Source organism: Notothenia rossii (genome assembly GCF_949606895.1).
Source record: "Notothenia rossii genome assembly, chromosome: 6".
Classification (NCBI taxonomy): domain Eukaryota; kingdom Metazoa; phylum Chordata; class Actinopteri; order Perciformes; family Nototheniidae; genus Notothenia; species Notothenia rossii.
Window position 1 is genome coordinate 19,926,171 of NC_136909.1, and position 19,186 is coordinate 19,945,356.

At 42.1% G+C, this 19,186-nt stretch overlaps 1 protein-coding gene across 2 annotated transcripts in view; it reads left to right on the top strand.

The window, feature by feature from the left end:
* Window positions 1-19,186, top strand: part of unc5ca (unc-5 netrin receptor Ca) — a 176,420-nt gene that overhangs the window by 84,467 nt on the left and 72,767 nt on the right. For both annotated transcript variants that reach the window (XM_079688098.1, XM_079688099.1), the window contains exon 3: window positions 11,576-11,719. In XM_079688098.1, the coding sequence (XP_079544224.1) occupies window positions 11,576-11,719 (144 nt within the window). The remainder of the gene's footprint in view (window positions 1-11,575; window positions 11,720-19,186) is intronic.

Consider the following 19,186-nt stretch of genomic DNA (forward strand, 5'->3'; position numbering starts at 1 on the left):
TGGAGGGATGATGATGGAGGGATGCAGATGGAGGGATGATGATGGAGGGATGATGATGGAGGGATGATGAGGGAGGGATGATGATGGATGGATGCTGATGATGGAGGGATGATGAGGGAGGGATGCTGATGAAGGGATGGAGGGATGATGATGGAGAGATGATGATGGAGGGATGATGAGGGAGGGATGATGAGGGAGGGATGATGGAGGGATGATGGAGGGATGATGATGGAGGGATGATGATGGAGGGATGATGATGGAGGGATGCTGATGGAGGGATGATGATGGAGGGATGATGATGGAGGGATGATGATGATGATGGAGGGATGATGATGGAGGGATGCTGATGGAGGGATGCTGATGAAGGGATGATGATGAAGGGATGATGATGGAGGGATGATGATGGAGGGATGATGATGGAGGGATGCTGATGGAGGGATGATGATGGAGGGATGCTGATGAAGGGATGATGATGGAGGGATGCTGATGGAGGGATGATGATGGAGGGATGATGATGGAGTGATGATGAGGGAGGGATGATGATGGAGGGATGATGATGGAGCGATGATGAGGGAGGGATGATGATGGAGGGATGATGATGGAGGGATGCTGATGGAGGGATGATGAGGGAGGGATGATGAGGGAGGGATGATGATGGAGGGATGCAGATGATGGAGGGATGATGAGGGAGCAATGATGAGGGAGGGATGATGATGGAGGGATGATGATGGAGGGATGAAGGGAAGATGATGGAGGGATGATGATGGAGGGATTATGAGGGAGGGATGCTGATGGAGGGATGATGATGGAGGGATGAGGATGGAGGGATGCTGATGGAGGGATGATGATGGAGGGATGAAGATGGAGGGATGCTGATGGAGGGATGCTGATGGAGGGATGCTGGTGGAGGAATGCTGATGGAGGAATGCTGATGGAGGGATGATGAGGGAGCGATGATGAGGGAGGGATGATGATGGAGGGATGCTGATGGAGGGATGCTGATGGAGGAATGCTGATGGAGGGATGATGAGGGAGCGATGATGAGGGAGGGATGATGATGGGGGGATGATGAGGGAGGGATGATGAGGGAGGGATGATGATGGAGGGAGGATGATGGAGGGATGATGATGGAGGGATGATGGAGGGATGATGAGGCAGGGATGCAGATGATGGAGGGATGCAGATGATGGAGGGATGCAGATGATGGAGCGATGATGATGGAGGGATGATGATGGAGGGATGATGATGAAGGGATGATGATGGAGGGATGATGGAGGGATGATGAGGCAGGGATGCAGATGATGGAGGGATGCAGATGATGGAGCGATGATGATGGAGGGATGATGATGGAGGGATGATGATGGAGGGATGATGATGAAGGGATGATGATGGAGGGATGATGATGAAGGGATGATGATGGAGGGATGATGATGGAGGGATGATGATGGAGGGATGATGATGGAGGGATGCTGATGGAGGGATGATGAGGGAGGGATGATGATGGAGGGATGATGATGGAGGGATGATGATGGATGGATGCTGAGGGAGGGATGCGGATGGAAGGATGATGATGGAGGGATGATGATGGAGGGATGATGATGGAGGGATGCTGAGGGAGGGATGCAGATGGAGGGATGATGAGGGAGGGATGATGATGGAGGGATGCTGAGGGAGGGATGCAGATGGAGGGATGATGAGGGAGGGATGATGAGGGAGGGATGATGATGGAGGGATGATGAGGGAGGGATGATGATGAAGGGATGATGATGGAGGGATGCTGATGGAGGGATGATGAGGGAGGGATGATGAGGGAGGGATGATGATGGAGGGATGATGATGGAGGGATGATGATGGAGGGATGATGGAGGGATAATGATGGAGGGATGATGATGGAGGGATGATGAGGGAGGGATGATGATGGAGGGATGATGATGGAGGGATGATGATGAAGGGATGATGATGGAGGGATGATGATGGAGGGATGATGATGGAGGGATGATGGTGGAGGGATGATGATGGAGGGATGATGAGGGAGGGATGCTGAGGGAGGGATGCTGATGGAGGGATGCTGATGGAGGGATGATGAGGGAGCGATGATGAGGGAGGGATGCTGAGGGAGGGATGCTGATGGAGGGATGCTGATGGAGGGATGATGAGGGAGCGATGATGAGGGAGGGATGATGATGGAGGGATGATGAGGGAGGGATGATGATGGAGGGATGATGAGGGAGGGATGATGATGGAGGGATGATGATGGAGGGATGATGATGGAGGGATGCTGATGGAGGGATGATGAGGGAGCGATGATGAGGGAGGGATGATGATGGAGGGATGATGAGGGAGGGATGATGAGGGAGGGATGATGATGGAGGGATGATGATGGAGGGATGCAGATGATGGAGGGATGATGGAGGGATGATGAGGCAGGGATGCAGATGATGGAGGGATGCAGATGATGGAGCGATGATGATGGAGGGATGATGATGGAGGGATGATGATGGAGGGATGATGATGAAGGGATGATGATGGAGGGATGATGATGGAGGGATGATGATGGAGGGATGATGATGAAGGGATGATGATGGAGGGATGATGATGATGGAGGGATGATGATGGAGGAATGATGAGGGAGGGATGCTGATGGAGGGATGCTGATGGAGGGATGCTGATGGAGGGATGATGAGGGAGGGATGATGATGGAGGGATGATGATGGAGGGATGCTGAGGGAGGGATGCGGATGGAGGGATTATGATGGAGGGATGATGATGGAGGGATGATGATGGAGGGATGCTGAGGGAGGGATGCAGATGGAGGGATGATGAGGGAGGGATGATGAGGGAGGGATGATGATGGAGGGATGATGAGGGAGGAATGATGAGGGAGGGATGCTGATGGAGGGATGCTGATGGAGGGATGCTGATGGAGGGATGATGAGGGAGGGATGATGATGGAGGGATGATGATGGAGGGATTATGATGGAGGGATGATGATGGAGGGATGATGATGGAGGGATGATGATGGAGGGATGCTGAGGGAGGGATGCAGATGGAGGGATGATGAGGGAGGGATGATGAGGGAGGGATGATGATGGAGGGATGATGAGGGAGGAATGATGATGAAGGGATGATGATGGAGGGATGCTGAGGGAGGGATGAGGATGGAGGGATGCTGAGGGAGGGATGCAGATGGAGGGATGATGATGGAGGGATGATGGAGGGATGATGATGGAGGGATGATGATGGAGGGATGCTGAGGGAGGGATGATGAGGGAGGGATGATGATGGAGGGATGATGATGGAGGGATGATGATGGAGGGATGATGGAGGGATGATGATGGAGGGATGATGATGGAGGGATGATGATGGAGGGATGATGATGGAGGGATGCTGATGGAGGGATGATGAGGGAGGCATGATGATGGAGGGATGATGAAGGAGGGATGATGATGGAGGGATGATGATGGAGGGATGATGGTGGAGGGATGATGATGGAGGGATGATGAGGGAGGGATGCTGAGGGAGGGATGCGGATGGAGGGATGATGATGGAGGGATGATGATGGAGGGACGCTGAGGGAGGGATGCAGATGGAGGGATGATGATGGAGGGATGATGATGAAGGGATGATGATGGAGGGATGATGAGGGAGGGATGATGATGGAGGGATGATGATGGAGGGATGATGATGGAGGGATGATGATGGAGGGATGATGGAGGGATGATGAGGGAGGGATGATGATGGAGGGCTGGAAAGGCCAAAAGATATCAGGAAGTCACACGGAGGAGAAAGATGATAGGAGTCCTGCAGGGCACTTTTATTTCTCTTTCTTGCGCACTCCAACTCTGACTTTCTAACAATGTTTATCTTCTCTTTTTACTCCAAAAGGTAGCGCAATGTTTGGTTTGAAATCCCTTGCATCATGATACATCGTGAGTTGAACAGGATGATTAGAATACATGTTCTTATTATCTTTGTACTGCAGGGGAAAAAAGAACTACACAATAGGTATTAGATCATAGCAAGGAGGAAGAAGGATGTAAATTGCATTGTGATGGGTCCATTTCATTTAGTGTACCTTATCTCCAGGAGTACAAGACACCATATGGTCGTCTTTGTGTTAACAATATCCAATATACATTTTATTCCCCCCTTCAATTTGTTTTGAATTGCAAATAAAAAGTTACTCCATCTAATGAGTTAGTAAGAACATCTATTTTTCTATATAATGAACGGAAAGTGTAGCTACAGTACATGTGAGCTTCAGACGGCTCAATACATGTCCACATGGAGCCTCAGCTGGAAGGAGGGTAAGCCAGGTGAAGGTCACAGGCAGGTTGAGGGGGGGAGGGCATATGATTCCCTGAGGTTCACTGAGGTCTTCCTCTAAATTGGAGGAAGAAGCATTATTCTCTAAACTGCTCCACTGCCTATCTCAGTTTACAAACAGAGCTAACTGCAGTACTTCAAACAAACACAAAAAGCAACCTGCCCTCTTCCACAGAGCAGACAGTAGCTTTGTTCGCAGTGTCATTTGCTTAAACATGCTAACCATATCTTCATCTGAATTAATGTGACTTAAGGTGAGAACCAGCATAATTAGTCTAGATTAGATATCTTATTGTGAAGGGCATTTTCAGTATTTGCTTAAGCAACGCTCGTACTGTACAACCTCAGCATATCTCCATTAGCCTTGAGGAGTGCTAATGACATATTGTCATTAGGTTACTTACTTTGTCTCCATTAGCCAAAGTGTGAATGGTTATTAGTCTTGCACTGACCTGTGACACATACACACACACACACACACACACACACACACACACACACACACACACACACACACACACACACACACACACACACACACACACACACACACACACACACACACACACACACAGACTATTGGCACACACAGCATTGGCTTGGGTGATTTGTGACCCCTTTCCCTCCTTTGCTGCCATCGCACTTGTATTGATTTCCTCTCGTCTTTTCCTTCGTCTCTCCTCCTTTCTCTTCCTCCTAGTGTTTCTCTTCTCCACTCTTCCTCTTTCTGGCATCAATCCCACTCTCTACCTTCTTTCCTCCACCTATTTCCTCCTTATCCCATCTATTTTGCTCCCTTTCTCTGTCTCTTTCTATATACAGTATATCTTACTCTTATACTGTGATGGTTGGATTTGAATTATTAACAACCATTGAGATGTATACAGGAGGACAATGAGTTTCTCTGTCAGTCAGTGACTCCTGTTATGCAGGACAACTGTGTTTGTATCAATGTATCGTACACACAACTGTTTATTTGCGAGTTAGTGTGGTGTCTGTGAAAAATAATCTCTTATATTGTGTGAAATTGTGTGTGTATCTGAAATGCAGTTCTCTTTGTTTGTGTTTATTTGAAGTAGACTTTTTCTAGTGTCCTGAAATTTCGCGGTTCACTGCCTCTTCAGAGCTACTGAAAGACATGAGTGTGTATGTTTACTGACATTCACATGTATACGTGCACTCACACACACACACACACACACACACACACACACACACACACACACACACACACACACACACACACACACACACACACACACACACACACACACACACACACACACACACACACACACACACACACACACACACACACACACACACACACAGGAGAGGTACCCAAACATGGACCAGGAGGGACTGTGACGATCAATCAATGTCACTGTGGGAGCCGTTAAGAGAACATACACATGTACACACATGCATGTGAACACGCACAGTCTACTGTATGCATTGAGTGTCTTCAATTGGTCACAGACCAGTGACTGTGTTCTGTCAATGTCCTGGATGATTTCCCCCCGTAGGCGAAGAACTCATTCAACCGTTGCTCTCTCCCTTTCTCACAATACCTCTCATCCTGTCGTGGTTTTACCCTTTCAATTTCGTTTCCGCCTTTCTGTCTCCATCTTTCACTTTATATTCTTTCAGGCTATAAATGGGACATGTTGTTAGATCTTGAGCACTGGCTGCAAAAAATGTGTATCCAAATGTCTGACTCAACTGACTTTATGATTTTGGATTTTCACCTTTATGTTGCATTTAATCACTGTTGTATTTACATACAGTGCCACTTTCATGAAAATAGACTAGCTCAGATATGCTTTAGATAATGGGCTAAAACTCTAAATGAACAAATATGTCAAGGTCTAGACTATCTTAAATAGCACTGATTTTACATTAAGACTTGACTACTGTGGCTGACCAGGCAACACTATCAAACCACTTAGCTGCGTTCATTTTAGCAGAGAATGTTTTACAACTTTTACAAGGCTTTTTTCTTGGAAAGTTCAAGTGTAAAAATACAGAAACACTGCAGAATAATGTCAGAGCTCAGACTCAGCGGCTTTTTAATGTGACCGGGCTCAGTACTTCTGCCGACTTATCTCTCTGTTTTCCTCGGGCAAATATGTATGACTTGCTGTCCTCACTTCAGTTTTTAAAAACTGATTCCCTTCTCATGACTTGTGTCACTTGTCAGCGGGCATCACTGATTGTCACCATGAAAAATGGTCCTTTGTTCTCAGTTGGCCTCCAAGAAAGGCTAAAGATAAGACCATCTTGATGTATTGTGAAACTCTCTAGGACAAATGTACAGTAACAGGAAATGATGTCTGAACACAACAAACCAATGTTGTCCTTCCTTTGCTATTATTTGGTTATCCTTAAGGCTGTAGGTAATGATTCAAATTGTCACACTTATAAAAACCATTCAGTGACATTTCCTTCCTTTCTTGATGACATTTGACCTCCATGTATTCTTTAAATGTGCCCCCTATCTTAAGGTATCTACAAATGCCTCTATTAGCCTTTCAGTCACGTGTAATTATAAGGGTAAAACATTTTCAGGCTTAATGAATTCACTTTCAAAAACCCATATATTTCAAACACTTTTAGTTGCTCACCAATAGTTCAATGTGATACGCATGTTATATCTACTTTATTTTGGAGTTCAATATACAGTATTTGGCATTCAACACATTTGCTGTTTTTAAAGTTAGCAGCAGAAGTTTGTGGAGAAGCTACAAAGCTTGAATGAATTCCTTCAGGGAAGTTGAGTTTTCACTTGCAGCTCCTCCACAGGTGGTAGGTCGCAGCGCAGGGTCACTCACTGAACAACATCCCTTGAGCTGGTTGGCATTCAGTGTATTTTTCTAATATAAAATAAAGGAGAATGCAAAATAATGTATTATTTTAATTGCCCTTCTTCAACAAACGTCCCATTTCTGCTTTCATTATCTTATCCATTCCCTCGTTGTATCAATTCTGACCTCATGCATTTTCATCGTGTCAGACTCTTTCCCTATGTGGCACTGATGAATGAATCAAAGATAGCATTGACTTCTTTGGTATCCTCTGTTTCTTTTCCCCAAAGGCCTGTCTGTTTGACCTGTCAATTATCACATGTAAAGGGCACAAAGCTTTTGAGTGCTTTCCCCCTGTTCCCTTGTCTCTTCTGTTTTTCCAAACCATTTAACCTTAAACCCTGGTCTCTGTTGTTATGTCTCTCCCTGACTGGCAAGCTTTCTTTCATATGTATTTCTCAGTTTTCCTTTCCATCTCTGGTTCTTCTGTTCTAAAGGAAGACTTAAATTCCATAACTGTTTTTGTATGTTTCATCATCTAGATTCTATAGTATGTAGATAGTTTGTTCCTATTGCATGGTTTGAAGAAAATGATGAAGGCACAATTATTTGCCATATGCAACAACAGGAATCTGTAACTATTGTTTACTGGTGTAGACCAATTTGCATGAAAAGTCCTATTGTATAGGAATGTATTGACACATTTTGTAATCAACCTTTAGCCCTTTCAATGTTTAAACTTGCAGCAAAGAAACAAGTCTACAGGTTTTTTTTGTGTTGTGGACATTCAGTTTAAGCCTTACAAACATCTCTATATACTGAGATATAACGTATTTGTAAATCATACTAATCAACTATGCTATGTTTCTTTATTTCTTCTTTCTCTTTGGATTTTTTTGTGAATGTTTCTCAAAGTTCCCACTTTTCAGTTAATAAAGTCCAGACCTGACAAAGTACTCACCCAAACGTGTATTTTTACTCCCCAGCTGACAAGTAAACTTTGTTATTGGAATTGACACTTTAGAACTCAGAGAAATATTCAGTGGTAGCGCACAGTCTTATGATAGACAGAAATGTTTGTGACAGTATCCACTCGTCTTGATACCTGTCTTCCATTTTTCATCTACTTCTTTCCCCTTACCTCCCTCAGCTGACAGCCGTGGTTTTGTTGATGTGAAGCACTGTCATGCTACAGAGACCCATATTTCTACGCTTGTCTTCTCTTAAGAGAGAGATATGACGCTCTGAGCTTTGTATCCAAACAAAATAAGACAGAGAATGTTCTGGGACTTTTTAAGCCTCAGGTAATTTGGTTGTTCTCTGCCCGGCAACTCTTGCTGCGTGAGCTTTGCATTAGCAAACATGGAGGCAACTGGGGCTTCACCGGTTTCAACAGCACACATCTTTCTCTTCTTTATGTAAAGTCCCACTTTTGTTTTGTTTGTTTGACATACTTTTTTATTGAAATGACAGTGAAGGAAAACAAGGGGATCTGTTTTCATGGAGGATTTAGATAGGTGTCAATTTGTGGTGTGAAAACGATGACATACTTTGTTCCTGTTGTGAATTTTAACATTTACTCCCAAGCGGATATGAAAACGCACCAATGACATGGTAATTACTCATATATCTAACTGTATGACATCCCTTTATCCATCAAATTACAATAATTGAATCTAAAAAAAGTATAACTCACAACAGCAGATTTCATGTCTGAGATATTGGATATTAACAGAAAGTATTTCTACCTGTTTATTTTTCATCGAGCTCTGTTAAACCTCGGAATTAATCATCGAGGATACAGGCACGCATCGCCAAGAGGAATAACGTTCCGGTTCATTTCTCTGCACTGCTTCAAAATAATACTTCCCCTTGTTGGAAATCTTTGTATATGCAAACAGCCCAATAGAAACCAGATCAATTAATTGTTTTTTCTCACAGAAAGAAAGTAACAATGTGTTAAATATTGCTGGAATTGTAAACGTTCAATACATGAAGTATTGGATAACGTCACAGTCAAAGCAGGTGTGACTTCATTCTGTACTTGACTTCACGATGTACATAACTCTTTTTTTATATGTATATGACAAATAGCTGTTTGCTGATATACCGTTGCTCTGAATGCCCTACAGTAGGTTATACATTTAAGAATATCAGGTTATTGACTGCTGATCAGGTTTCTGAAGCTGGAAGTTAAAGGATTACTTCAGAGCATGATGATTCATTTGACAGCTCCTCTTTTCCTTGCAATCCTCCCATCAATACAGTGTCAGGTTTGTGTATCTTTTTGTGTTGAGTCTGAGTAGTTGAACACATTTCGTCATTACAACCATTGATTTCCCCTGCTTTGAAACCAACTCAGCTCTCCCTGATGCTCTCTATGCCTTACTATTATGTTCTGTCCTTTTTTTTTATCTCCCTTCCTTCTGTCTCTTTTCTCATATCTCACCCTCTTTGCTCTACTCTGCTGTCTTACTTTTATATCTCTGTCTCAATACAAGCAATACCTTGCAAAACACATCCTGGTTTACTCCTCGGTCATCCATTAATGTTGCCTGTTGAAGTACTCCAAAATATATGTTATTGCACTGAAATAATTGATCTTGACAAATATATGTTTGTTTTTTCCACCCAACACTTGATTGGGAATTGATGAAGAGTAAGATCAATAAGCAGAACCAATAAAGTTGTATCAATTCCTTACATAAGTACAACACAAAACTACTGTAAAGGTTTTTACTCCTTTAGTCCTTTCCTGGGAGAACTGTTCCTCTCAGATGTATCATGCTCTGATTAGCTCATGGCCCATTTTAACTTTTCACTTTAATTGCGTCTTACCCTTTTTACTTTAGCAGTTGGATGTCCACTGGTGTTCAGTTACTTTCTGCCCGTTTTGTCTGCACGCTGAGTTTTTCGCTCTTTTCCACTGCCCACTTGTTGTCTCAGCTTTAGTCCTGGGTTGCTTGCTGTTTATAATTGCCACTTTAGTTGCCATATTTTTGCCTCTACAGTTCCTATCTTGCTGTGTCCCCTGCCTATTTTGATTTCAGCTGCAAAGCCATAACAATATCCCTTGTTTGCTAGTTTGCTCGATACTGGTTTTCACACTAGTTTTTTATACTGACTCTGCTCTTTGCCCTTATAGCTTTCTCCCCCGTACTGGCTATTATCTCTTGTTTTGCCAGAAGAACTTTCCACAAGCTTTTTACTGACCGCCCTATTTTCCTCTTTGTGTCCATTATCAATCTTTATGGTATTGTTCTTACTCTAAAGCCATGTCTCCCCATCTCCCTGCTAGCTTCTGCAAAAGCTTTCGTTACTTTTGCTCTCCTGGGTTTTCTTTAAATCTCTTGCCGTCCTTTAATGGCCTCTGGTCCACCAAAATCCTGCTCACTGGATTTCACGTTTTTACATCCTCTCGGTCCCGTTCGCCTTTAAGCTGGCAATCTTACTTACTGTCTTTACATGTCTCTAGTGGCAGGAAGTAAAAAGCCCAAGTTAGATGTGTGAGAGATTGTTGCTTGGGTCCTTGTCTCACTGCTGAACCTGAAATAAACTGCTGAGATATTTTTCTCAAATCATTTACCATGGCTGCTCCCAAGTCCCCACTAACTTTACCTAAAACTATCTCCTTTCCCTTGTCTTTTTCCTTTCACATTTCTTCTCCCTCTTATTCTGTCATCCTCTCTCTTCCCCTCACTGTGCCTCTCTCATGTTGTTTATCATTACTTTTACCAGTCTTCTGTTTCTCTCATTTCCCTCTCCTCTTTATTTCTAGTTTTTGAGCTTAACCCTCTCCAACATTTGGTCCCTTATACTTATTTGTTATTAGTTCTTCCTTTACTTTGTCATGCTTTTCAACAATAGTCTTAATGTCTCTTTTTCTCCCTGCTATTGCACCTGTGTTCTATTTGGCCCTTTTCTTTGTCTCCCGTATTTTCATCCCGAGTTGATTTGCCGCTTCTCATTGACTATTTTTCTCTGCAGTCCTCTCTCTCTGTGCTCCCCTGCAGTCCTATCAGTTGGGTGCAGCTTTTTTAACCTCATACTTCATACAGAGCTGCATTCAAAACACCCCGGAAAAAAATGAATATTATGAGATAAGTGGGAGAAGTGCAAAGGGCCAATTCCACAAAGTTGACATTAAATCCACAGTGACTCTCGGCAGTAGAGTGACCTGGGTTTGTAAACATGCTGCAGATATTATATTATTATCCTCTCCTTCTATTTAGTTACTAAGATATTTACTGTGCACAGATCGGGCTCTGGCCTCTTTAGCTAACATAAGCTGTATCGCCAGAGTAAGCTTACGTTTTTCCATCAGTGGCTCAGTGAGAATTGAAACTCGTGACTCATTTACCGTTTGAAGCACTCGTCTTTAGCTTGAATATGAGTCCCAACTGATATTACAAGTGATTCAACTGTGCTTTTCCTTTCTTCCGCAGGTCTGGTGGTGAGAGAAGCCAGTATAGAAATTACACGGCAGCAGGTCGAGGAGCTGTTTGGCCCTGAAGATTTCTGGTGTCAGTGTGTGGCCTGGAGCTCCGCTGGAACGACCAAAAGCCGAAAGGCACACGTCCGTATTGCATGTGAGTAAAATACTGCAAGCACGCATGAGAGGTTTGAAGGTACTGTTCACACATGAGGAAGCATGGACAGTATGGATGAAATCATTTTTCATATACTCACCAACATTGATTATGCTTAACAACATAGCAGGATTATTTTCAACAAACATAAATGCAAATTCATTGAAGTTGTTTTCCTTCCCTAAAAAAAAAAATAGATGTCCAGCTAGAGAAGCACATACACAATCCTTCATGCACAAACAGGTGTATCACTTTTGCTCTGCTTGGTCCATTTTTGCAATAATTTAAACTAACCAGATGTCTTGTTTTGTAGCTGCCTTTTGAGTGAATGATTTCTGTCAAAGGTTACTAACTGTTTGCCTGTTCAATCATTTAATATGAACCAGCAGCAGTAGGCGGTGATAGACCTACACAGGCAATAGGGTAGTAAACCAGGCTATAAATGAGATACAATTAAAAACAGTAATGCTTAATTAATCCACTGCATCAGGTTCTGTGAATCCCTCAGTAAGTCATATATGGACTCTGTAGAAATAAAAATGTGTAATGCTCTAAAAGATAACAACATATAGCATATTTAACTTTCTCTCGCAGAGGCACATAAGTGTAGTAAGTTCTTCCTTACTACAAGTTTCATATTACAAACTTGACTTAAGGAAGAATTTTTGAAAAATGGTTTCTCTGAATGATTAATGGTGGGGAATGTTCTAAGCATTTTAGCTCAATGACTTTATTCTACCAGCATTAGCTTCCTGTTATGGTCTGGTGAAAATGTAATTTGACAACTGGGAGTTTCACTATAAGGTCACCAAACGAATACAGGCCAGACAAAGCCCCAGCACGCTCAATATCACTCCAGCAGACTGAGTTACCATTTCTCACTGCATAAAGAGGAAATCATTTTAGGATTGTTAGACTCAAACAACAGAGCAGGGGGAAGAACATTTTAAATCCCGCTGTGAGTGATGGTCGCTTGATGGCTCTGCAGCAGCCATGTGGCAAGGGAGTAGAGATATTTGATGAAAAATAAAAGATGTTAGTATTTTAATGTAAACCTCATAAAATAGAATGGTTTGTTTCTTTAAAGCTGATTTCACTGGCCGACTGATTTGAACCCACAAGAGTAGTTTAGCAAGCTTCATTGCACCGGTCAATTCAGCCATGTAAGACAATGGGGACTTGTCTGAGTGTTCGGGTTATAGAAAGGTCAAGCAGAAAATAAATACCAATAACAAAATTGACCCCACCACCCCAGTTTACCTGGCTTACACTGACTGCTTGAGTGTACTCTCAAAAGGACAACTGGGGGCTTTGATGTAGTCCATTCAGCAGACCCTCAGAACAAACTGCTCACATCCCCATATTTAGTACTTTAACAGACGGTATCACTCTAACAGACACGCACCCTGTAAATTGTGTTTTCCCATGTTGGTGTTATTCCGGCTTGCCGGAGAAAATCCATCATTTTGACCATTGTTTTTCATCCAGGCTATTTTATTTGGCTGTAAATAAGTCTCACTTTTTTCAGGCTGATTCACTTATTATTTGAAGCACTCACTCAAAAATGCATTTATTTTGTATATTGAAGAAGCTAACGAAAATACACATTTTGCTAAGGTGTTCAATCTTAATAAAACAAAGGAAAAATGCTAAATGTAAAATACAATTATAAAAACAAACTCACACGCGATAAACGTATAAATGGATCACACATTATTTATTGAAGATGTTACACACTGTAGTAGGACTGTTGATATGGTATGTTTCATTATTTAAATATAGTAAATAAACATTTGAACATAAGCAATAGGAAAGTTAGCTGACACAAATTTACATAATTTACAATACAGCATCCAGTTGTGAGGCAGGACCACTTCAACATATTGTTTCAGTTAATTTGGCCTGTTAGACCATTTGACTTTAGAGCCTCACTACTCCTTGCATTTCCATCGGTATGTGAGGATGTTTTTCTGTCTGTCAGCAGAGAGTTAGTGACACAGTCAGAAATATCCTTCTAAGCTCCTCTAATAACATTCTCGAATGGAATAGGCCCTCCTCGGGGTGCCATGAAAGCTGGGTAATGTGCTGTTTTTGGCTTACGTTGGGGCTGATTCACGCTGAGAGACAGATGCAGGCGAGCATACGTATACAGGCTTCTGAGAATCTCTGAGGTAAACACGCAAATATAGCAGCACAGAAAAGCACACATACTGAGAACTGAAGGCAACGTTGTTCATGTGATGTTTGTGTCTGTCTCAGGCTGATATATTCATATATTGTTTACACTATGAAAACTTCTACAACTCACCTATTTTTAAATTACTTTGAATTACGAATAAGCTAAATTGTTGTTTTTGCTTTACTCATTAATTTGGACCGTTTTTTAAATGACAGCAAGTAGTCTACACTAAATTGTAAATAATCTACATTAAATAATACAAAAACAACACTTGTTGGAGGATGCTTCGAAGAAGGCTTTAAGGCCACTAGGTACAGTATAAGTGAGGAGAGAATATGAGAGAACTCCTTTACTCTCTTATCTCTCTCTTTCTCTCTCTCTTTCTCCAGATCCTTGTCATTCCTTTAGTTTTTCTGTGTAGTGTGTATTTTTCTTCTGACTTTGTCCGTCCCTCCGTCCTTCACTTTCCCTGTGTGCATTATAACAGTGATTTTTCCCTTAACCTGATCTGATTACACTCATCCCCCTCTTGAGATAACCTTTTACTTCAAATCGACCCAACCTCCTGACCTCCCCTGCTTTCGGCTCCTATTTGGATCTACTGTTGTGATTAAAATGCTTCCTGGCAGCTAGAGCTTGCTGAGCAAAGTGTATTTCCTACCGTACCATGCAATAGCAATTCAGCATTTCTCTCCTGCATTCCCATCCCTTCTTCCCACACATTTTTCTTATTTCCCCTCTCCCATTGTCTCCACCTCTTTTTTTTTTCTTTGCTCATCATATGCTTATTGTTTTGTTCTTTTTCTTGTGCTCTATTATTTCCCCTCTATGGTTCTCATTCTCAAGTATCTTCAGGCTGTTTTAATAACTGTTGAATTAACACTAGAAAGCATTACCCTAATACACAGTTTGTAGCTGGATAATGATAATCAGTGTTGTGGCGGTAAAAGTGTCAAACACACAATCACAGATAATAAATCTCAGAGTGATTTGTTGCTCTTTTGGAGCAGGGCACTTTAGCTGAGTTATGGTTGTGCGCAGGCAGCCTAATTCAAGTTTATAAAGAGGGTGAGACAAACACACACAGACACACACACACACACCCCCACCCACACAGCATTGCAGGCATGTACACAGGCGTAGCGAATACAGACACCTAAATACACACAAATGTGCACGCAGTGTCAGTCCTGCTCTTTGGCCCTGCAGCTATCAGGTCAAGTTGTTCTCCTTCAATGGATTAGCAATATGTCAAGGTCACATACGCACACACACACACACACACACACACACACACACACACACACACACACACACACACACACACACGCAACCACAGGGACACACACATTTCAGATGATGGCAATTTGTTCTGCCACCTTCCACTGAGACATGTGTGTGCATAGTAATCAGGAGTCCAGACACTCAGACACACAGCAGCCCAGACAGCTTCTTGTGTCAATTGGAAAATATACGTTAGAGAGTTTCTATTCTGTTTTGTCTATGATGCAAATGTCACACTGCAGGAAGTTAGGTTTTCCTTCAATCATTGATGAAGTAACCCAAGGTAAGCAAAGCTCAACAGGGATTTCTTGTGTTAGAGTTAAAGCATTGATTAAAAGCAAACTCTTCTACACTCATTTCGGCCTAAGCCTGCATGTAGCTTACAACAATATAACCAGGCATTTGTAACCCAGCAACTGGAAACAACCGCAGTGTGTTAGCCAGCCTTTCTGGGAAGAAACTGGAGCTGCGGCGCAGAAACCAAGATCACGCAACAACCACAATCTCAGTGACATTTGTCGATTTTCTGCATAAAACTGCATTCTAGACAGTTGTATTAATGCACAGTCAAATTAAAATGTGTTTTACCCAAAAGATCAAATCCCTTCTCACTCACTCTGACACTTTTGAAAACGCTGCCTGTGGAAAACCTTCAGTGTTTTGCTCTGTATGACATCATCAAGAGATTCTTGGTTTCTCGCCTTGAAAAAGACTTCATGATGGTCACAAACACTGTAAAAACATTTTTATAGTGAGAACCCATAGTATGTGTGTGTGAGATGTCTCACCATCGCTGCAAGCCACAGAGCTTTTTTCCAGATGTCAAGGACTGCTTCAGCGCACTCTTAAGTGTTGGAGTGGTAAGCCACAGCTGATGTAACCACACACATTTTAAGTCACTTTCCAAAGTCCGATGTGAGGAAATGAACATGTAAGTATCAATCGTCATTATACTTAAGTTTAAAATAAGGGAAGGGAGAAGGGATGGCTAATTGACCCATGGAGTCGCTGAATTGACTCCCAAAACCATATGGAATGTATTTGTCAAAGTATATTTTAACATGAAATTAAACCTAAACGAACTGTAATATTTTGGGTACGTTAACCTACATTTATAAATGTCTAATTTAATCACAATTTCATAGGTTACTACAACTAACATTCTAAGGGGAAGAACATTGTCAGGATCTCGACACAAACTGATGAACCCAAATGCACGACCCAGAGACAAAGTCTTGAATGTAAAAAAAAATGTAATTTTAATTTCACAGATCAGGTAATCTCTCTTAACAGAGTAGGTACTGGAAATAACAAAAAGGCGCTCACAAGGAGGAAAAAACTAGGCATAACGAATAGAGAACTTAAGAAAAACTTAAGCCTACAAAATTAACAAAAGAAACAAAACATGACATGAGTGAAAGCGATCCTTTCTGAGCTGAGACTTGGTACGACCATTCGGAGAAACAAACAAGACGAACTGACACAGGACAGGGGAGAGACAGGACTATTTAAACATGAGGTGAGTGGGAAGAGGTGGAAACAATCAGGGGCGGGGTAGACACTGATGATGGCGGGAGGAAGAAACAGGGCCTGAAATGAAAGACGAGAGGTAAGTACACAATAAAACAGGAAATGACAGACAAAATACATAAACATAACTAACACATTTGACGACACCCAACAAACATGTGAAACGCAGAGTTTAATTTCTAGACTTACAGATTATTCTGTTTCATTCAAATACAAATATTAATGTTAATTTGTTTTCATTATATTTTGAAAACATATTTTCTTTCTAAAGCAAACACTTTGTTTTATTTTTGTTGTGCTCTAGAATGCCAGTGCCATGTCAGCAAATTGAGTTGTTTACTTCCTCAAAACTTGTCTGAGGATGGGAGGATCTTGTGTGACGTTTAGGGCTGATCACAGGTTGGGAAGTGTTCAAATGACAGGGTGGAGAGTTCAGTGAAAGAACTGGTCTGAGTGGAAAAAGAGACTCTCGAAAGTCACTTAGAGAAAATAACTCCCTATATAACCATGCTGAAAATGATACTGGGTCACACTCAAGGTCAAAGAGTACCTTGCCTTAGTTCTTTCTTTCCTGATATAGCAGATCCCATATGGTTTTTCCTTAAGTCCCCTCTCAATACAGTACACAGTCTGTACAAAACGCACAATTCATAAATATTTCCTATACTGTAGATGTGTAGAGAATTGCATACAGAAAGAGAGAGGCTGCTTCAACTGCACTTAGATATGCAGCTCCAACATGAACTATTTCATTGTGTACAACTTTGTTTTCATTTAATACAAATGCCTTCAATTTACATTTCTTTTTTTGTAATGTCATTAAATGTTACCTTGCCCTTTTGTGTGCTTTATCACTCACATCATTTCGGTGATTTTTCTAAGCCAAAGATCAAATTGTTTCCATTGCATGCCATCATGTAGGAAATTGGATGTCCAAATTATCCCCCCTGACACTTAAGGAGAGTACTTTGCCTGCTACTTTCTTCCCAAGCAGCTCACATTGCTCTTTATTGCTTGAGCAGCTCCACCAGGGGAAACCGTTATGATTTGGCATGGGTAGCATGCAAGCAGAGACACCCATTTTGGATAATTGCTGTGAGATGTGCTTATGTAGAGCTGCCTGAGGCAACAAACTCACCACCAACATAATAACAGTTTTAGTTGTGCAATGGAAGAAGTTTTAGAGGGAGAGGCAAGGAGGCAGAGAGAGACAATGAGAGAGGGAGGGACACAAGGAGGGTGAGAGAGAGAGAGAGAGAGAAGAAAGGGGAGTTTATGCAAGAAAAGGTCATGTTCTGAATAGATGCTTACCCTGCTTTATTTTCTGTTCTCACTCTGAAGAACACTCGGCAAGGTTGCCCTCTGTAATCTTCAACCCTGTTGCACTTCTTCGTTGTTCAGTGAATTTATCTTTGCTTTTGTTATATTTATGAAGCTGGATAGCGTTATCTGCAGTTTGGTGTGAAGTGAGGTCAGTGAATTGATGGGACACAGCTGTCCCTCCTGTCCTGTGCACATATTTCCCTTGGGCATATATTTGCACACATGCACAATGACACACATCTTTCATTGATGTTAATTCACGGCCCCCTGGTGTCGTGGACACAATGTCACATTCCATCTTTCTCGATATCACACACGCTCCCAAACACACTATTTAGCCAAACTGGCACCGATATTTTACTGTGGTAGCCTGCTAGCTTAGCGCTACATGTTAATATGTGCGAGTTGTGTTGTCTGTTAATCCCCTGAGCGTTTTGCCTTAATCTCCTTTAATTTCATTCTCAATCTTTATGGAAATCAATGCTCGCAACCAACTCCTCATTTCACCATCTCCCTTACTAATTAAGACCAGGAAATTGTTCCTGGAATTGGCTGGCATGAGAGAAGTGCATCTCTCCCCTCAATCACTTTCTCATTCTCTCCTTGTGTTTGCAGTTATGTATTGTATACATTTGTTTTAACGAGCATGAGTCTGGTATGTTTCCTGCCTCGAGTATCTTAGCATTTGTGGTTTTGTGGTTTTTCCATTCCATGTGTTGTGTCTGCTTGTTAGTCTTCATCTCCTGTATTTCCTTCACTGTGACAGTATCTGACTCTTTCTATTGGTTTCTCTTTGTCTCTTAGTATCTGTCTGTGTATGTGTGTATGTGTGTCTCTGCGCGCTGTGTGGGTAGCCATGTGGTGGATTTAGGACTAAAGCTTTGGGTGATTACTCCCATAATGAACCATCATGCTCTGTTCAGGCTGTCATTCCCCACAGGGATTGACTGTATTATGAAGTTATCATTCAGCCTCAGCAATATCCTCACATAACTCTCTTAACAAATATATCTCACCATGCAATCTGATAATGATTAGATGTGTACTGCATACAATTAAACCTTATTATTATGTAGGAAGATGTCCTGCAGGAAATCTTAAAAGCTTTGTCAGCTGTGTATAGGAAGCAAACAAACAGCATGATAATCGTA